Genomic DNA, 15,090 nt, shown 5'->3' with positions numbered 1-15,090 from the left:
TGATTCTCAATACACGTTGCATTGGAGGGAGTACCGAGACTATGCGTAAGTGCTTCAGCACATGCGCGAGAGTACTCAGCCATGAGAACCCTCTAGTACGTGAAAACTACAGCACCATTTCCGTTTTCCTGCCTATAACTAAAGGAATTAATTTCCCCGGCATATAGGGTCTCCCTTCCTCTTCTCGGAAGCCAGTACCACCCACGATTCCGCGTGCCCAAAGGGGCCTCCCCCAGAAACGCCGCCTTCGCAACGTCTCACACACCATCGCCGTCTCCAGCGCCAAAGGCGGTGTCGGCAAATCCACGTTGGCTGTGAACCTCGCACTCTCCTTTTCCCGCCATGGCTTGCGCACAGGCATCCTCGACACCGACATCTTCGGCCCATCGATCCCCACGCTGCTCGGGCTCAGCGATGCAGGCGAGCCCAAGCTCACGGAGTCGAACCTGCTAGTCCCACTGACAAGCTACGGCATCAAAAGCATGAGCATGGGATACCTCCTACCCAGCGAGGTGGCCCCCATCGCATGGCGCGGGCTCATGGTGATGAAAGCCCTCCAACAGCTGCTGCACGAGGTGGACTGGTCTCCCGGCCTGGACGTGCTAGTGCTCGACCTTCCCCCGGGCACCGGCGACGTTCAATTGACGATCGGGCAACAAGTCGAGCTGGATGGGGCCGTGATCGTGTCGACGCCGCAGGACATCGCGTTGAAAGACGCCGTCAAGGGTGTGGGAATGTTCCGCAAAATGCATATTCCCGTGCTCGGCATGGTGCAGAATATGAGCGTCTTCGTTTGTCCGCATTGCCGGGCTGAGACAAAGATCTTCGCTCCAAATCCACATGGCGGCGAACTTGAACATAATCAAAACCACGGCCTCGACGGCGCGGAGGCCAAAGCCAGAGACCTCGACGTCGACTTCCTGGGTGATGTGCCACTAGATGCGCGAATTTGTGCTGATGCCGATCGTGGTATGCCCACCGTCGTTGCCGAGGAGGTTAGTGGTGTCAAAATTAATACAGGCTACTACGAGCGGGTTGCAGAGAAGACCGCGAAGAAAATTGGCCTGGAGTGGACCTGATACGTGTTTCCGGCCGGACTGCATGGCGTGCTATGTCATGGTCCTTGCACATGAGACCAGGACATAGCTCTGAACCACCGATGGAGAAATGAACTTAAGGACTCGAGAGAGATCCATTGGTATTCCCAATTAATTTACTCGTCGGCCAATATACACTGGCCATTCTCTCTTTTCCTCTTTCTTCCCTTTTTCCCTCATGGTACCGTGCTGTTTCTGTTTTCGACCATGACTGTTGTCTGAAACTTGAGATTTCATGATGTGCGAGGTATACAAATCATCCATATAATCTATAACGTGTGTTTTATTCATACCCAAACATCAACCGGCAATACGGCACCTTCTCCGTCGCAGTTTGGAATTCCGTCTTGTGCACCGTCAACACTTCTCATGGCACCTGGTACAACTAAGACAGCCTTCGGGCTGGCGTCATCAGAGGTCACAGCGCTCCCCCCGGGCTGTTCACCTGAATCGTCGCGGAGATGCGACGCTGGTTTGAACTTGGGAATGAATCCTGCTGACGGCTCCGGGGACACTGTGTGCGCTTCCTAGCTTGAGGTTGCTGTCGTCGTTGCTGGAGGCTGCGCGGGCATCATTGAGGGGACGGTTTCGTGAGCGGGATTGGTAGCGACATTCGGCGGGATTCGTAAAGGTAGCGGCATTTCGCGTCCTTCAACTTGTCCTGTATCTGCAACGGAAACGGTGCGTCTTCGTCCACGGCCTCGAGACTCACTTGCACGACATTTTGTGCTCGTGCTTCGGCTCCTCGTTGTGCTTTGTCGTCGACTTGCCATCGGGGTCGTTCGATCAGAGCCTGGGGGGATCTCGACTCGTCCATCTGTGCCTTGAGACTGGGCCTGAGTGTCATTGCCCCATTCAGTTTTGGCCACCTGCGATTTCTCCATTTCTACCGCTTCTTCCTCTCTCTTCAAGGTCGATTCATCGTGTTTACTCCCCCACATACTCCACATTGCCAGACCGTAGCTCTTCCTCTTCTTCTTGATCAAAAGGTCTTTATCAGTTCGTCGTCCAGCGAGCGCACCGGGCGGAGGACTTTCACCACCCTCAAATCCTCTGATCTCCCCACTTGCCAGAGCCCTGGTCCGCTCTCTGCGCACTTTTTTGCTCGTGTTGGCGTACATTGTGTCCCACACTTTCCTCGCCGCGAGCCACTTCCTGACAGGGCCGGGTTTAATGACACCCACTTCATCTGGTGGCATTTGTAGGGCCGGCAGGTTTGGCGCTTCAGCCAGAGGATAGGTTCTTCCATACCGATCAATCCGTTGGCGAATCATGTTGTTCTCGAAAGGCGGTAACGGATCACCAGCTCGACCCACACTCCCTGTCGTTTTGCTCGAGTCTGGTTTCCGTGTAGCCGGATTGTTGCACGAAGATCCGGTCTCCATTTCCATCTGTGAATCAGAATCCGAGCGTGAAGAGATGATTGAGATGTTGTCATCGTCCATGATCTCGATGGCTCTTCTCTGGGCTTTTGCAAGGACCCAGGCTCCAAACTGTGCCACTGACCGATACATAAATTTGGCCGGACGGGTGAAAGACAATGTCGGAGCAACATGACAAAGATCTTCCCACACTTGCAATTGAACCGGAGTTGGTTTATACTTCTTCACTATGGTGTCTTCGGGGTCGTACGAGGGTCTGTAAGCCGCTCCGAGGGGGTATTGGGACGGATGAGCCATTTTGTGAGCTAGATAGATCTGCTCGTCCCGGAGGATCTCTCCTCCACCAGTGACAATCAAAATAGGAGGAAGGCCACCAAGCGATGGCTGTAACACAGGAGACACCAAAGGGTGTGCCAACAGCTGATTGGTCGTATACATTTGAATTTGGTCCTTCAAGGTTACCCGCTTCCCGTCAAGGACAATGGACAGCTGAAGTTGAGAACCGGGCATCACTTCGCCATCATTCTTGACGGGTACGGTGGCATGACGCTCTGTCCCGTTTTCTGGCTCGCTTGAGGAACCCGATAACTTCGGCTCCGAGAAGCCATGTTTTCCTTCTGATGGTTTGGAGGCTTCCGCAGATACGCCGGTGCCGGTAGCCAGTTTGATGATCGTCGAGAGTTCTTCTTCGTTCGGAGGAGGCCATGACGCAGACGGCTTTTGCATAAATCCACGGGAGGGAATATAATCCAACTCGTCACTGCCAAGGAGGCTCGGGAACGAATGGGTCAGATCAACCCAAGGCGAGATGAGGATGGCACCCGCCGGTAGAGGAAGTCCTTGATCTCGAAGTATGCAGAGCATCGACACCACCATGCCCCCGCCGGCGGAATCACCTGCTAGAATGATCTCGGTGGGGTCATGGATTCCGAGAAGGTAGAGATAAACCGCTAGGCAATCCTGCAAGCCACATGGAAAGGGGAATTGCGGTGCCAGCCGATATCTCGGTGCGAGGACGCGGGCTTTCAGTTTTCGAGCGTGTCTTTGCATCTGGTACCGGTGCGCGTCAACACTGCCGAAGAAGTATCCGCCGCCATGGACGTACAGCATGATTCTTCTACTTTTGGTGCCATTCCTCTTGTGCTCGTTGTAGTCTGCCCGCATCTCAATCCACTCGGCTTTTAACTCAGCTCCTTTGGGACGCCATTGCCACCACTGAGCGCCTCCTACTTGCTGAACGCCGCACGGTCCGAGTTGGTCGATAATTGTCTTCGCAGCCTGAGATGTGTGTTCGCTGGAGATGGTGGTGTTCTCAGTCCTGACCCAGGATGGACTCGGTACCCATTGAGCAGTAAATGCCTGCAAGTCTTCGACGGTATGGTGGGAGGCATAGTTGAGAAAGGATCGGATTAGATGTAGCCCTTCATCGTAGGATATGTGGGCAGTGGGCTTTTGTCGTCGGGGCTTTCGGTTGGTGTACTAGATGTTACGGTTAGAATTGAGCTCTCATTGGAGTTTTATCTCATACGTGAGAAATGTAAGTCTTCACCACCGTGGGTGAGACAGCGGCACCCACTCCCAACGTAGTGATGGGCATGTTGATTAACTGGTCACAGTGTTATCATCCTGCGAGCAGCTTGTCACGACAGCAAAAGAGCAAAGAAGGTCAAAGACGCTGCAAGGACATTGAAAAAAGACATTAGAGGTGATATTTTGACTTCTGGAGGGTCAATGCGACGGGCCAATTTGAGACCCTTCCACGGTTACGTCATACAGCCTCGTGAGAGTGAGAGGCTTCGGCCTTGTTATACTTCGACATGAGTGACAACATTCTTTGCTTGACTCTAGCTGTGAGATCAGCTACCTACCTATGACTATCGCAACTCTCAAGTTTGATATATCGTAAAAGGAGGGCCATCCCAATCACCGGCAGAATGCTCACCACCTCCCCGAGGGCCGCATACTCGGGAGGGATTCTCCACTTGACAAAAAGACCAGCCGCAAGAAGGACTGCAAAAAGATTGTAGGTGAAGGACCAACAGAAGTTGAAAATGATTCGCTTGACCGCTGCATGGGACAAGTCAATCAAACACAAGATCCCACTCAGGAATGGTCTCACCAGAACGGCGTCGGCCGCACTTTGTGCAATCTCGCTGCCTTCATTCACATGAATGCCGATGTTGGCTTGAGCCAGTGCCGGTGCGTCATTGGTGCCGTCTCCACAGAATATAACCACAGATCGCTTGTCGGTCATGATCTCTTGGAGGAACTCCAGTTTATCTTTGGGCAAGCAACGAGAGCGCACCTGAGACGGTGGAATGCTCAAGGTGGAAGCGAGTTTCTGGACAGCCCCATCATCGTCACCACTAACAATGGACACAGATATACCGCGCCTTTGGAGTTCAGAGATGACGCTGTAGCTGTCCGGCCGGACAGAATCTTCCAAACCAAAAACTGCATCAAGTTGCGTGTCCATCACCACACAGAAAACCGTCAATCCTCTGGAAAGGAAGTCCTGGACGGTAACATGGTTTCCCATTCCGAGCCAACGGCAATTTCCCGCAGATATTTTCTTGCCTTCTGAAAGTCCTTGTACGCCTTTCCCCACGATAGTTGTAACCTCGTCAACGGGAGCGGGGATGATCCCGCGATCCTTCAGAGATTGAGAGACAGCAATGGAGACAGGGTGTTTGATATCCGCTATCAGGCCCAGAATGATTGGCTTGATAGAGTCCTCCTGACCGCCAGGGAATGATTCGGCCACAACGGACAGGACCCCCTCCGTGAGAGTCCCTGTCTTATCAAAGACTACATGATTGGTTTTCTTCGCGACCTCGATCGTTTGACCGGTCTTGAATATGACTCCATGCTTTGCAGCGACGCCTCCCGCAATCACAATAACCATGGGCACACATAGACCAATGGCACACGGACAGGAGACAATGAGTACTGCAATGGCGTAGGTGACGGCATTTTCGGCGGCCTCAGAGCCTAAATACCCTCTTCTTTCGATCCCATATCCTGTCCAGCCGGCAAATGTGATTATGGTGATGCACACAATGACCGGAACGAAGTATCCTGCGACGCGGTCAGCAATTTCTTGAGTTCTCGCCTTGGTCATCTTTGCCTCGTCTACCATATCGGCAATTGCGCTTATTGTGTTGTCACCAGGGAGGCGACTGGGGCGAATATGAAGCAGGCCCGAGCCATTCATCGACCCAGCAATGACAGCCGATCCCGTTTCTTTGAACACAGGGCGTGACTCGCCGGTCACCATGGATTCGTCCACCTCGGAAATACCGGACACCACTGTACCATCGGTGACAATGCGTGATTCGGGGCTTACTTTGAAAATATCCCCGTATTGCAGGAGACGGGCGTCGATTTCCAAATCCGTTTTTGACTCGCCGTCGACGAGAAGGGCCGTGGATGCTTGCAAGGTCCGGAACGAAATTGACTCGGCCGCTCGCTGACGTGCCCACGAGCTAATAAACCGCCCCAGCATAATTAGGCTGACAATCAACGTGCTAGCTTCGAAGAAGTCACCCGTGCTTAGAGGTTCGCCTTTCACTTGGTATGCGAAAGCAATTACTGAGAAGAGATATGCTGTACTAGTGCTGAGCACGATCAACAAATCCACTTCAATAAGACGGGAGAATACCAGATTCTTGAAAGCAACGGGATAAAATGGACCAGCTACCACGATTTGGATGATTGTTGCCAGTGCGAGAGATACCGAACCATATATGACAGGATGGTGCGGTAAAGGTGCCCATGCAAGGACTAGAACGGGTATCGTCAGGAGACTCGAAAACAGGGTCATCATTCCATCCTTGCGAACTTCCTTACTACCGGCTTCGATGGATTCGGGAGGTTTCATAGGAGCAAGTTGCAAAGGGACGTCGAAGGATTTATTGAGTACTTCTCTCGCCCCTCGTACCACCGGGTCGTACTCGATACGAGCGATCTCGTCTGTTAATGCCTTCATTCCCGTGACGCCGAGCGGCTTGACTTGCCGAACAAGCGCTTTGGTACCTTTGGGATGAATAACGTCAATTTCGTGACCTTTCTTGACAATCCTTTCATAGGTGAACTCCGTTGCCCGCCCCAGATAGTCGATGACCTGGTCAACTGTCGCTTGGCCTGTATCGAGGTCAAAGGCCACCCGAGCAAGAATCACACTAATTTGTAGATTTTGAATTCGCGGAAAGGCTGTGACCAAGCACCTGGAGATTTTCAGCTCGCATCCAACACAGGTCATTCCGCTGACCCTGAGAACGACGTGCTCAAGTTGAGCTGCGCCTTTCTCGATATCAGATAGGTCAATCTGGTAGTGCCGCGTCGAATCAATCATGGGCTTCCCCGATGACCTTGATGATGATGAACGACATGATTGATCTTGAGTTCTTTCAGTTTTCTCTGCAACGCATTTACCGTTCTTGCAGCATTTGGCCTTGGTCTGCTTTATGCAGAGACTAGGGCTTCCATCAATGCTCTCTTGTGATCTTCTCGGCGCATCGCATTTTTGAGGTCGGCAACATGATTCAAGATTTTTCGCTAAGAGATACTTGCAGATACAATTCATCGTCCCTGCAACAGTTTGGTGTCGATGGCGAGCACTCTCGATGTGGTTATCGCACACTTCGAGAGAACCAGTATCGAGTGAAGGTTGCTGTGAATTCTTCGACGGAGAACAACAGCCTGACTCTTTGCATCCCATTGGCGGTAACATATTTGCGGAGCCACATTCAGCCCTGCATTCTATCGCAGCTGCCCGCTCGATACATCTTTCATTACAACCATCAGGCTCTCCAGAAGAACATTCTGAGCAGTGTTCATTGACAATTTGAGTGCGAGGAGCGATTTGATTACAACAGGATGCACCCATTGTGTATTCCGGGCGTTTACAACAGTTTCAAAAAGCGGATGATACAGTATAGCATGAAGTCGGCGCAGTTATCTTATCGAACATCCCGGGTTTATTTTTCCCTTTTCGGATGGCAATGGCATCCTCCCCTAAGAACTCTCCGCAATGCTTGAGTAGCATCAATTAATCAGACATGTCGACTGAATTTCTCACTTGGTTTTTGCTTTGCCATGCTGTTGTCAATCGCCTAAGTCATACTAAGTGGTAGCGTGGCTTCATCACAAGATGGCCTCCACATACGTTTCAAGGGAAATGTATTGTTTGTATAGGGGTGGAAATAGAATATTATGGTCTCGGTGTAATATCGTATTTGCGTATTACCCTGAAGCAAATGCGTATTATGCATGCCAAACACGCGAGACTGTACAATCTCGCAGTCTTCCCCCCCAACAATTCAGATTGATCCAAACAAGCAGCATTCAAACAGTCTCATACGTACGACACCAGAAATGGCCATAGAAATGGCCATAATGCCGAACCAGGCGTTTGATTTGCGATTTCTATGTCCTGATAACCCGACGCCAACATTCTGGAACTCTGATACAATGGTATCAAGAACGCATTCTCCAATCCTTGTCTACTTTGCTGTGTGTGGGCGCGATTATAACAGCCTTCGAGACGCCTTTCTCTTGCTGAACTCTGTTTAAGGAGATACCTGACCAAGTACCCTACCAAATTGAACCGGGCAAAGATAAAGAAGTAGGCTGACAAAGAACGCGCGAGCTCTTCAGAGAGAGAGAAGAGGAGCAGGGAGTCGTGTGCCGCAAGCCAGCATTCAACAAGCTGCAGCCCTGCCGCCAGTAATTGGACCCCGTTCACTTACTACAAGAACCAAAGCGACCACGACCTTATAGTGTCGGGGATTTGCATTGGCCTGCAATCACTCGCGACGTTGATGGGGATAATCTTGAGGTTCGTTCTGGTGAGCCGGGATAAGAAGCTCGCAAGGCTGGAAGATGAGAGAACGTGTAATTATCTGAACGAGAAGTGAACAAGTTGAGGAAGACGGCCGAATTTGAAGGCATTGATATTGATACGGCGAGGAAAAATGCAGAAGAGTTATCGCTTCATGATTTGATCGAGCAGATCGCTGCTATTTGCAGGAAGACAGGAAGATCGCGTCGAGGTTGTATCACTATCTAGTAACAGGCTCTATTAAAAACGAAGGCCGATGACATCATTGCTGTTGAAGCTCTTTCATTTTCAGTAACAAACGACCAGCAATACATGTCGTCAGTTGAGTCTCAGCCGGGGGGACATGAGCAATTCATTAAAGCTGGCAGGCTGTATTAGAAATGTGTTGCCCTGGCGTGGCCCTGTTGGTAATCCATCATTAGTAACATCGAACTCTGACATGAAACTCATAGCTCCCGACTTCTGCCCCGGCCCAAGTTCACCCATTTTGAAGTCGAAAAGCCTTGGCCACTGACACATTCGCACATCCGTAGATCAACCGTTTATGATGATCCCGCCATCATCCTGATGCCCCAACTAGCGCCATGCTGTGAATCAAAAAAGGGGGGGAAGACGGAAGAACATTGTAACACCCAACCCAGTGACAACTCCGCCAGCCACTTTCCATCGCCTGGCTCGCACAATTGAAACCAGAGTGCCCCCCTGAGAAATGAGTCAAGATTTGGCGGAACCAGACTGAGCCCATTCATCCAGGATATCCCGTACCATCCTCACTCTCATGTTCTCTCTTAACACCCCGCTTCTCATCTCGATCGCCCTTATCTATCAACTGGAGCAAGTCCGTGATGAGATCCCGTAACGTTCGATTGGCACTCAACATGTGGAAAATCACATACTTGTGACCACCAAACAATTTATCATTGAGAGGTATGCCATCCTTTTCAAACGCTGAACCATGCTTGTTGGCGTATCGTGCTAGATTTCGCATGATCATCACGCTCATCCAAGCGACGCCGCAGGGATGGGTAGTGAAATCTGTCGGTGTGATATGATAGGTGTGTTTTGTCTGTACGGGGTCAGGCTCTTTGACGTCATACGCTAATTCGTGTATAATCTTGGACATTGCCTCTGCGTTTTCTGGAATATGCATACGAACGTGTGAGACGAGTTCATTGCTTTTGGAAAAGGGAGAATGTCTTGAGCACAGCGTCCAGCGGCACGCCCAGTTGTCTGAGTTCTGGCTTGAAAAGTGTCCATCTGCCTTTCTCTCAAACTTGAGATGCTCGGTCATGATATGACTCAAGAGCCTCTCGCGATTGACATGCCACGAGCTGCACAGGTGTCGCTGACTGGTGCGACCATGGGGGTCCAGTGTATCCGATGGAGCAACCTCCCATAAGCATTTGAAAAGGGGTCGACCCTGTAGATCGAGCAATACTCTTCGTGGTTTGATGCCTTTGATGATAAACCTTGGTTGGATCCCTTGTATGACTTGCGCTTGAGCCGATCCGAAAGTTTGCGACACATTCTTAATGAAGTCTGCCGCGGCAACCGGACTGTGATTTGCGAATCTTTGTTGATAGGCCTGCCAGATTGTGATTTGTGTGATGTCGCCGTTGGGAGATTCCTCAAAGCAACAACGTAGCCATCGTGACGATCGTTCAGGTTCGCCACATTTTATGAGCTGTTGATGTATTTCATAAGGAATGGTGGGGACTGAAGGGGGCAGCGCTGGCATTTTGGGAGAGCGACCGGCAATAGTGGTTTCTTCTCCAGAAGATGACTGGTGCAGTAAAAGATTCGTGAGGCGGCCGATCATGTTCGGTAGGAGGTGGAAGTCTTTCGACAGCAGCTCGGTGTTGTTCTCCGGAATGGCTGTGTATTCGTAGAGGAAATCCAGAGTGTTTTCCAGGAGCTCAATGTCCGAATCGAGTAGGGTGAATGAAAATAATCGTTCAATGTATGTCAGAGGCACGTCAATCAAGCGATGAGTTTCGGGTGTTTCTAATCCAATCCTATTGATCGATCGGAGAGCCGAAATGAGCATCCCCCGATCGCCAGATTCGAGATATGGAAGAAGTGAGAGGTAGAGCGGATCCTCGGGATTCATCGTCCAATACCGCGTGACCTGCTCGATGATTTCGAGGGCCGATTGTTTGAACTCGTCGAGTGCTGGTTCATCGGGGAGGCAAATCGCGATCGTGAGCAGGTCCTTGAATAACGGAAACCTGGAGAGGAAGATGGCATTTTCCTCCAGAAGCACCATGTTGCGAAGAACAAGTGCGGCCTCTTTCAGTTTTTCCAGTCTCTCGGAGGATTCCGCAGTTTCCAAGTCTCGACTGTGGACTCTAGAAGTGGTGGTCTGGATGCGCTCAAGTAGATTCGGTGTCCCAACAGCTGCATTTAAGGTGTTCACGGGAGAGCCGTCAACATCTTCATCGTAGGTAATTTCCCATTTCACTCCATACACCAGTTCTGTGATCTCCAACGCCTTTTCCATCAGAGACTCGGCGAGGAATGGGAAACCTTCAAATTTGTACTTGTCACCTCGCTCGAAAGAGACTTTCACAAGATGATGTAAGGCGAAGTCCTGCTCTTCTCGGATACCAGACCGCAATCCGTAAAGACAGCGCAGGTAGATATTAGGACCAGTCATGCCCCCCGGTACAGACTGTTTAAGGTACTGCTGAGGCTCTGGAGGAGGTCGCGGCGTAGCCTGTAATTTGGCCTGCAATTTGCGCGGATAGTAGAGAGGGTCATTGCCGGGAGTCTGGACTTGTCGAAGGGTCAAGGCAATATTGGTGCGAGGTTCATACTTATCGTGCCAGTCATATCCTGGATTTCGAGGGTCGTTCGAGGCGTTCGCGTATGACTGTTGAGGCGCGGCAGGAGTGGCGGGGGAGTCTGTTGCGCGAACATTTCTCGAGCGGGTTGGCTGAAGATCTGGCTGATACATCTGTGTGCGTTTCGGATCTTGTCTCAATTGGCCTTTGATATAACGCGTTAGCGGGCTTGATAAGTGGTGGGAGAATGTTGGTTTGTGCCAAAGAGGCGCGACAACGCCGATGACAGGCAAGGACGCATTGCGAAATACGGAGGACATACGTGTTGGGTATCTGCTTCCACTTCCTGGCTCTTCCGCTTCAGTCTTTTCCCGCTTAGGAGTTGTCTGTTCTTCATCTACCGACTCTCCTCCATCGACCACGGTGGAGTCGTTTGGTCGAGAGGCCGCTTCGGGAACTCGATAATTCTCGAGGGTGCGCGTCCGCAAATTACCCCCCCTGGCGCTGAGGTCTTCAAGAATCTCCTTCGGTGGCGGCTCTTCGCCCCAGTATTTGGCGATCTCGTATGCTCTGCTCGTGGGGTACGCACATCAGTAAAGAGGATGTTCGCGAAAATTTACTGCTGCATCGTCGTGTGTTGGAACGAAACTTTGAGATTCACTCACGCTAGGTTTTTATAATACGCGGTTTTCAATTGGAATGTAATGACACCCTCATGGGTTTTGCCAAAGCCAAATTCTTTGACGAGACTTCTCCATTGCATTCGTTCAGCCGATAAGACATCATAACCACCTCTTTCCATAACTAATTTGTACAATTTGTGCAAGGAGATGGGGCGGCCACTGACTTTGCCCTCGCGGTCAAAGGTGGTTCTGTTTGGACGGGTCGTCAGCAGGGGGCGTGGCTTCAAATGGCAGGAGGATGAGAAACACACCCTCTCTTCTCGTGAAATGCAGCGACATCGTCCAGGAATTCTTCTTCATCTTCAATGATCGTCTGCGGCACGGGCGCCATTGTTGCTCGTGAACGAGTGCAGATAGCGCTCGAAACGACTCGAGGTGTTCAGTGGGCGTGTCTGTATTACCAACTGGAGGTATTTCACAAGAGGCGAATGCCACGCTGGTATGGGGAAAGATGTGATGTGAAGGAATCACGCAGCAGAACAAAGCAGAAGACTACCGCACAGTGCGCAGAGAGGTCTGGTACGATTTGCTGCACTCGAAGTGAGGATACTGGAGGTGCTTTGCCCACGGTCCTCTTCTGTCAGTTCTTGCCCTTCGCCTGCGCCCGTGGGCCTGCCGCCCCTACTCTCGGCTTGATCCGCATCGGAACGTTCTTTCCGGCAGTGCTTCAAAGCAGAAGGTAAGAAGGCTCTCTTTCAGTTCACTCGACATCTCGTTCAGCCATTTTCAATCTTCTCCTCCTCCTCTTGTGCTCTCTTCTCTTCCTCGTCTATGTCCCATTCAGTCATATCTTCCTTGCCAAAATCTATGACCCTGGTATTTCCTATTTCCCGGTTTCTCATTTGCGTAGGCCATCTGCAGACCCACCATGCCATCACAGAGATCTCAAAATTTTTCTTCTTCTCCTCTGTGTATTCCCCTATCCAAGTTTTCCTATGCTGCACTTCCCAATGAAACTATTGGCCCGATACCGTGGATCCATCTGAGCAGCAAGCACTGTCTTTTCGCCATCTTCGAGAACAGTCCGACTCAGCTTGGGGATGGCCGGGTCGAAGAGAGGCAAAGGTTCAAAGTCTTGCAGGACCCCGAAGTAATGGTATATGGACGGGGGATCTGATACGTTTCCCTTGGCATTGTTCAATACTCATCTGTGCATAGGAAGAATTGGATGTCAATGCTCTTTCGGTTGGAGCTCATCGCGCCCTCGATCAAGTCTCCAAAGGTCAAGTTCCTTTAGTCGCTGTTGTTGTCAAAGTCCCCAATATTGCGATAAAATATCCCATGACGAATGGACAGGTGATGGGTTCCACAGTTCAAACTTTCTTTGCTCACCATCGTCTAGATAAAGCGTTTCCAGATACGATTCACCTGCGATGAGGACTATTATGAAGCCATGAAGATGTTTTCCCGAGCTAATGTCCCCATGGTCGAGGCAGGATCTTACCCTGTCCTCAAGCCAAAGACGGCTCCACGACCGGCATCGTCCACTTTACTAGCACCGAGTGACTCTGTATCACAGATCAGGTTGCCTTCGAAAGCTCAAACTTCGTGCTCAACTGGCCCAACAGATAGTGTAGCAAACGGATCCAAACTAGGGATATCTTCGCTCTACCATCCGCCTCCTGCTTCGAAAGCTCAAAGCACAATGCTCCCTCCAAACCATTTGCCAGAAAGAATGGACTCTGCTCCATATCGTCCTCCAGGACAGCCTACCGTCATCGAGCAATGGCAGGTTAGACAAGCTTCGAATAACCAGCAGGTGGGGCCTCGATCCAACATCTCGCTTAGCATGGCTACAACTCTGGTTCCTGCTGGTGAACAACGCGATCCCGGTGTTGTAGCTGTTCAGTCCGAAGCTTCCGGCGATGTCTCACATTTGGGACCACAAATGGTTGATCATGCCCGGCAGAAGACTGATCAGATGGCATTTCACCTTGCAGCGCCGGCTCCGGTTAAGGAGTTGGATGTGGACCTAATCCTTCCTCCCAAGAGAGAGTTACCGTTCCGGAGAACTGGTTCGAGAACAAGAGACAAGGCTACGTCTTCAACTCCAAACCAAGACATAACGGAGCAAGATGAGAAGAAGAAGAATCCAGCCGGACCGGAAGCGGATGACCTAGGTTCTGTCGCCGAAGCAGGGGCAAAAGGCAAACGAAAGCAGTCTTCTACCAAAACCGAGCCCAAGACTCCAGCTGTCAAAAAATCTCGCACGACAACGGCACGCAAAAGAGGGAGAGGAAAAATTTGTCGAGAGGAGACACCGGTCCCCACAGTTGAGGAACTTCTTCGGCAACCAGGAAATCATTTGTTGCGACGAATATCACAGCAAAGTACCAAAATTGATGCCCGGAAGAGAAAGGCAGAGGTTGGGCAAAAGAAGAGCACGGAGATCTCTATTCCTGAGTCTCTGTTGCCTTCGCAAGAAGAGAGCTCCCACCCAGCAAGCCCATCTTTGGGTGGAACTATGCGCATGACGAGATCGATTTCGAGGTCGCTTGCATGTGTCTCTAAGCAGGAGAACGAGAAAAAGGACCTGGAGCCAAAAAAAGGACCACCACGCGCACCAGCGGATTATGTCATCGCCCCCCTGACAACTCAGTCAGCAAGACCTGATACAGATACATCACGCCCCCAGATGAATAACACAAATGCTGATCAAACGCACAATACAGAGTCATTCAGTTGCGCAGGCCCACCATCCGCTCATGCATCTTGCCTCGACTCCCTAATCAGCCAGAACACTCAGTCCTATCTTGAGTCAGACCCTCAATTCGCGAATTCTAGAGAAAGACTTCAATCGTGGTCCGACATGCCTGCTCAGACACGAAATCCCGCTTTGAGATCGTATTTTTGTTGTCTCTTGATGGATCCAAATTTTATTTCCCTATGCAAGGCTGTTGATGGATTTTGGGAAAGGGTGCTGCTGGAACCGAGACTCAAGCAGTAATTAGAGGCGCAACATAACTCAGGGAGAAATAAGAGAAAGAATTTCAACTGGAGGGGGATGGGATCCGTTTGCACTGGAGGCAAAGACATGGAAGAAGACGCCATAAGATTATCAATCCGGATACATGCTGAGAGCTTGGTGGACACGGGGAATTCAAGAGCTACTATGTAGACAATGGTCGTGATACAGGTGTCAGTTATGATTAGATCACTCAACTCTTACAAGACCGAGGAACTCAGAGCGATATCTGCATTTACCAACTAGTCCGAGAGTACACATATGGGTCTAACACAGTATGGATGATGACAATCAATTCAACCCAATGCAACTTGCTATCCCTGCTGATTTCGTAAACG

The 15,090-nt window shown here is 50.7% G+C and overlaps 5 protein-coding genes across 5 annotated transcripts; 2 read left to right on the top strand and 3 right to left on the bottom strand.

The window, feature by feature from the left end:
- Positions 1-41: 41 nt before the first annotated feature.
- Z518_07285 (uncharacterized protein) lies at positions 42-1,079 on the top strand (the record flags this gene model as incomplete). Its single annotated transcript, XM_013415414.1, has 2 exons — positions 42-95; positions 168-1,079. The coding sequence occupies 2 exons, from the start codon at positions 42-44 to the stop codon at positions 1,077-1,079; spliced, it is 966 nt and encodes a 321-aa protein (XP_013270868.1).
- Positions 1,080-1,624: 545 nt separating this feature from the next.
- Positions 1,625-4,076, bottom strand: Z518_07284 (uncharacterized protein; the record flags this gene model as incomplete). The annotated part of the gene is made up of 2 exons (XM_013415413.1): positions 1,625-3,958; positions 4,008-4,076. The coding sequence occupies 2 exons, from the start codon at positions 4,074-4,076 to the stop codon at positions 1,625-1,627; spliced, it is 2,403 nt and encodes an 800-aa protein (XP_013270867.1).
- A 267-nt stretch (positions 4,077-4,343) lies between these two features.
- On the bottom strand, positions 4,344-6,740 carry Z518_07283 (copper-translocating P-type ATPase; the record flags this gene model as incomplete). The annotated part of the gene is made up of 1 exon (XM_013415412.1): positions 4,344-6,740. The coding sequence occupies one exon, from the start codon at positions 6,738-6,740 to the stop codon at positions 4,344-4,346; it is 2,397 nt and encodes a 798-aa protein (XP_013270866.1).
- A 2,326-nt stretch (positions 6,741-9,066) lies between these two features.
- On the bottom strand, positions 9,067-12,118 carry Z518_07282 (uncharacterized protein; the record flags this gene model as incomplete). The annotated part of the gene is made up of 3 exons (XM_013415411.1): positions 9,067-11,674; positions 11,770-11,976; positions 12,039-12,118. 3 exons carry the CDS (start codon positions 12,116-12,118, stop codon positions 9,067-9,069), a joined length of 2,895 nt encoding a protein of 964 aa, XP_013270865.1.
- Positions 12,119-12,655: 537 nt separating this feature from the next.
- Positions 12,656-14,734, top strand: Z518_07281 (uncharacterized protein; the record flags this gene model as incomplete). Its single annotated transcript, XM_013415410.1, has 3 exons — positions 12,656-12,883; positions 12,946-13,083; positions 13,130-14,734. The coding sequence occupies 3 exons, from the start codon at positions 12,656-12,658 to the stop codon at positions 14,732-14,734; spliced, it is 1,971 nt and encodes a 656-aa protein (XP_013270864.1).
- Between the last annotated feature and the right edge of the window lie 356 nt (positions 14,735-15,090).

The sequence above is a fragment of the Rhinocladiella mackenziei genome (genome assembly GCF_000835555.1).
Source record: "Rhinocladiella mackenziei CBS 650.93 unplaced genomic scaffold supercont1.5, whole genome shotgun sequence".
NCBI lineage: Eukaryota > Fungi > Ascomycota > Eurotiomycetes > Chaetothyriales > Herpotrichiellaceae > Rhinocladiella > Rhinocladiella mackenziei.
Note: the sequence above shows the minus strand (reverse complement) of the source record. Positions and strands in the feature narration are given on the sequence as shown.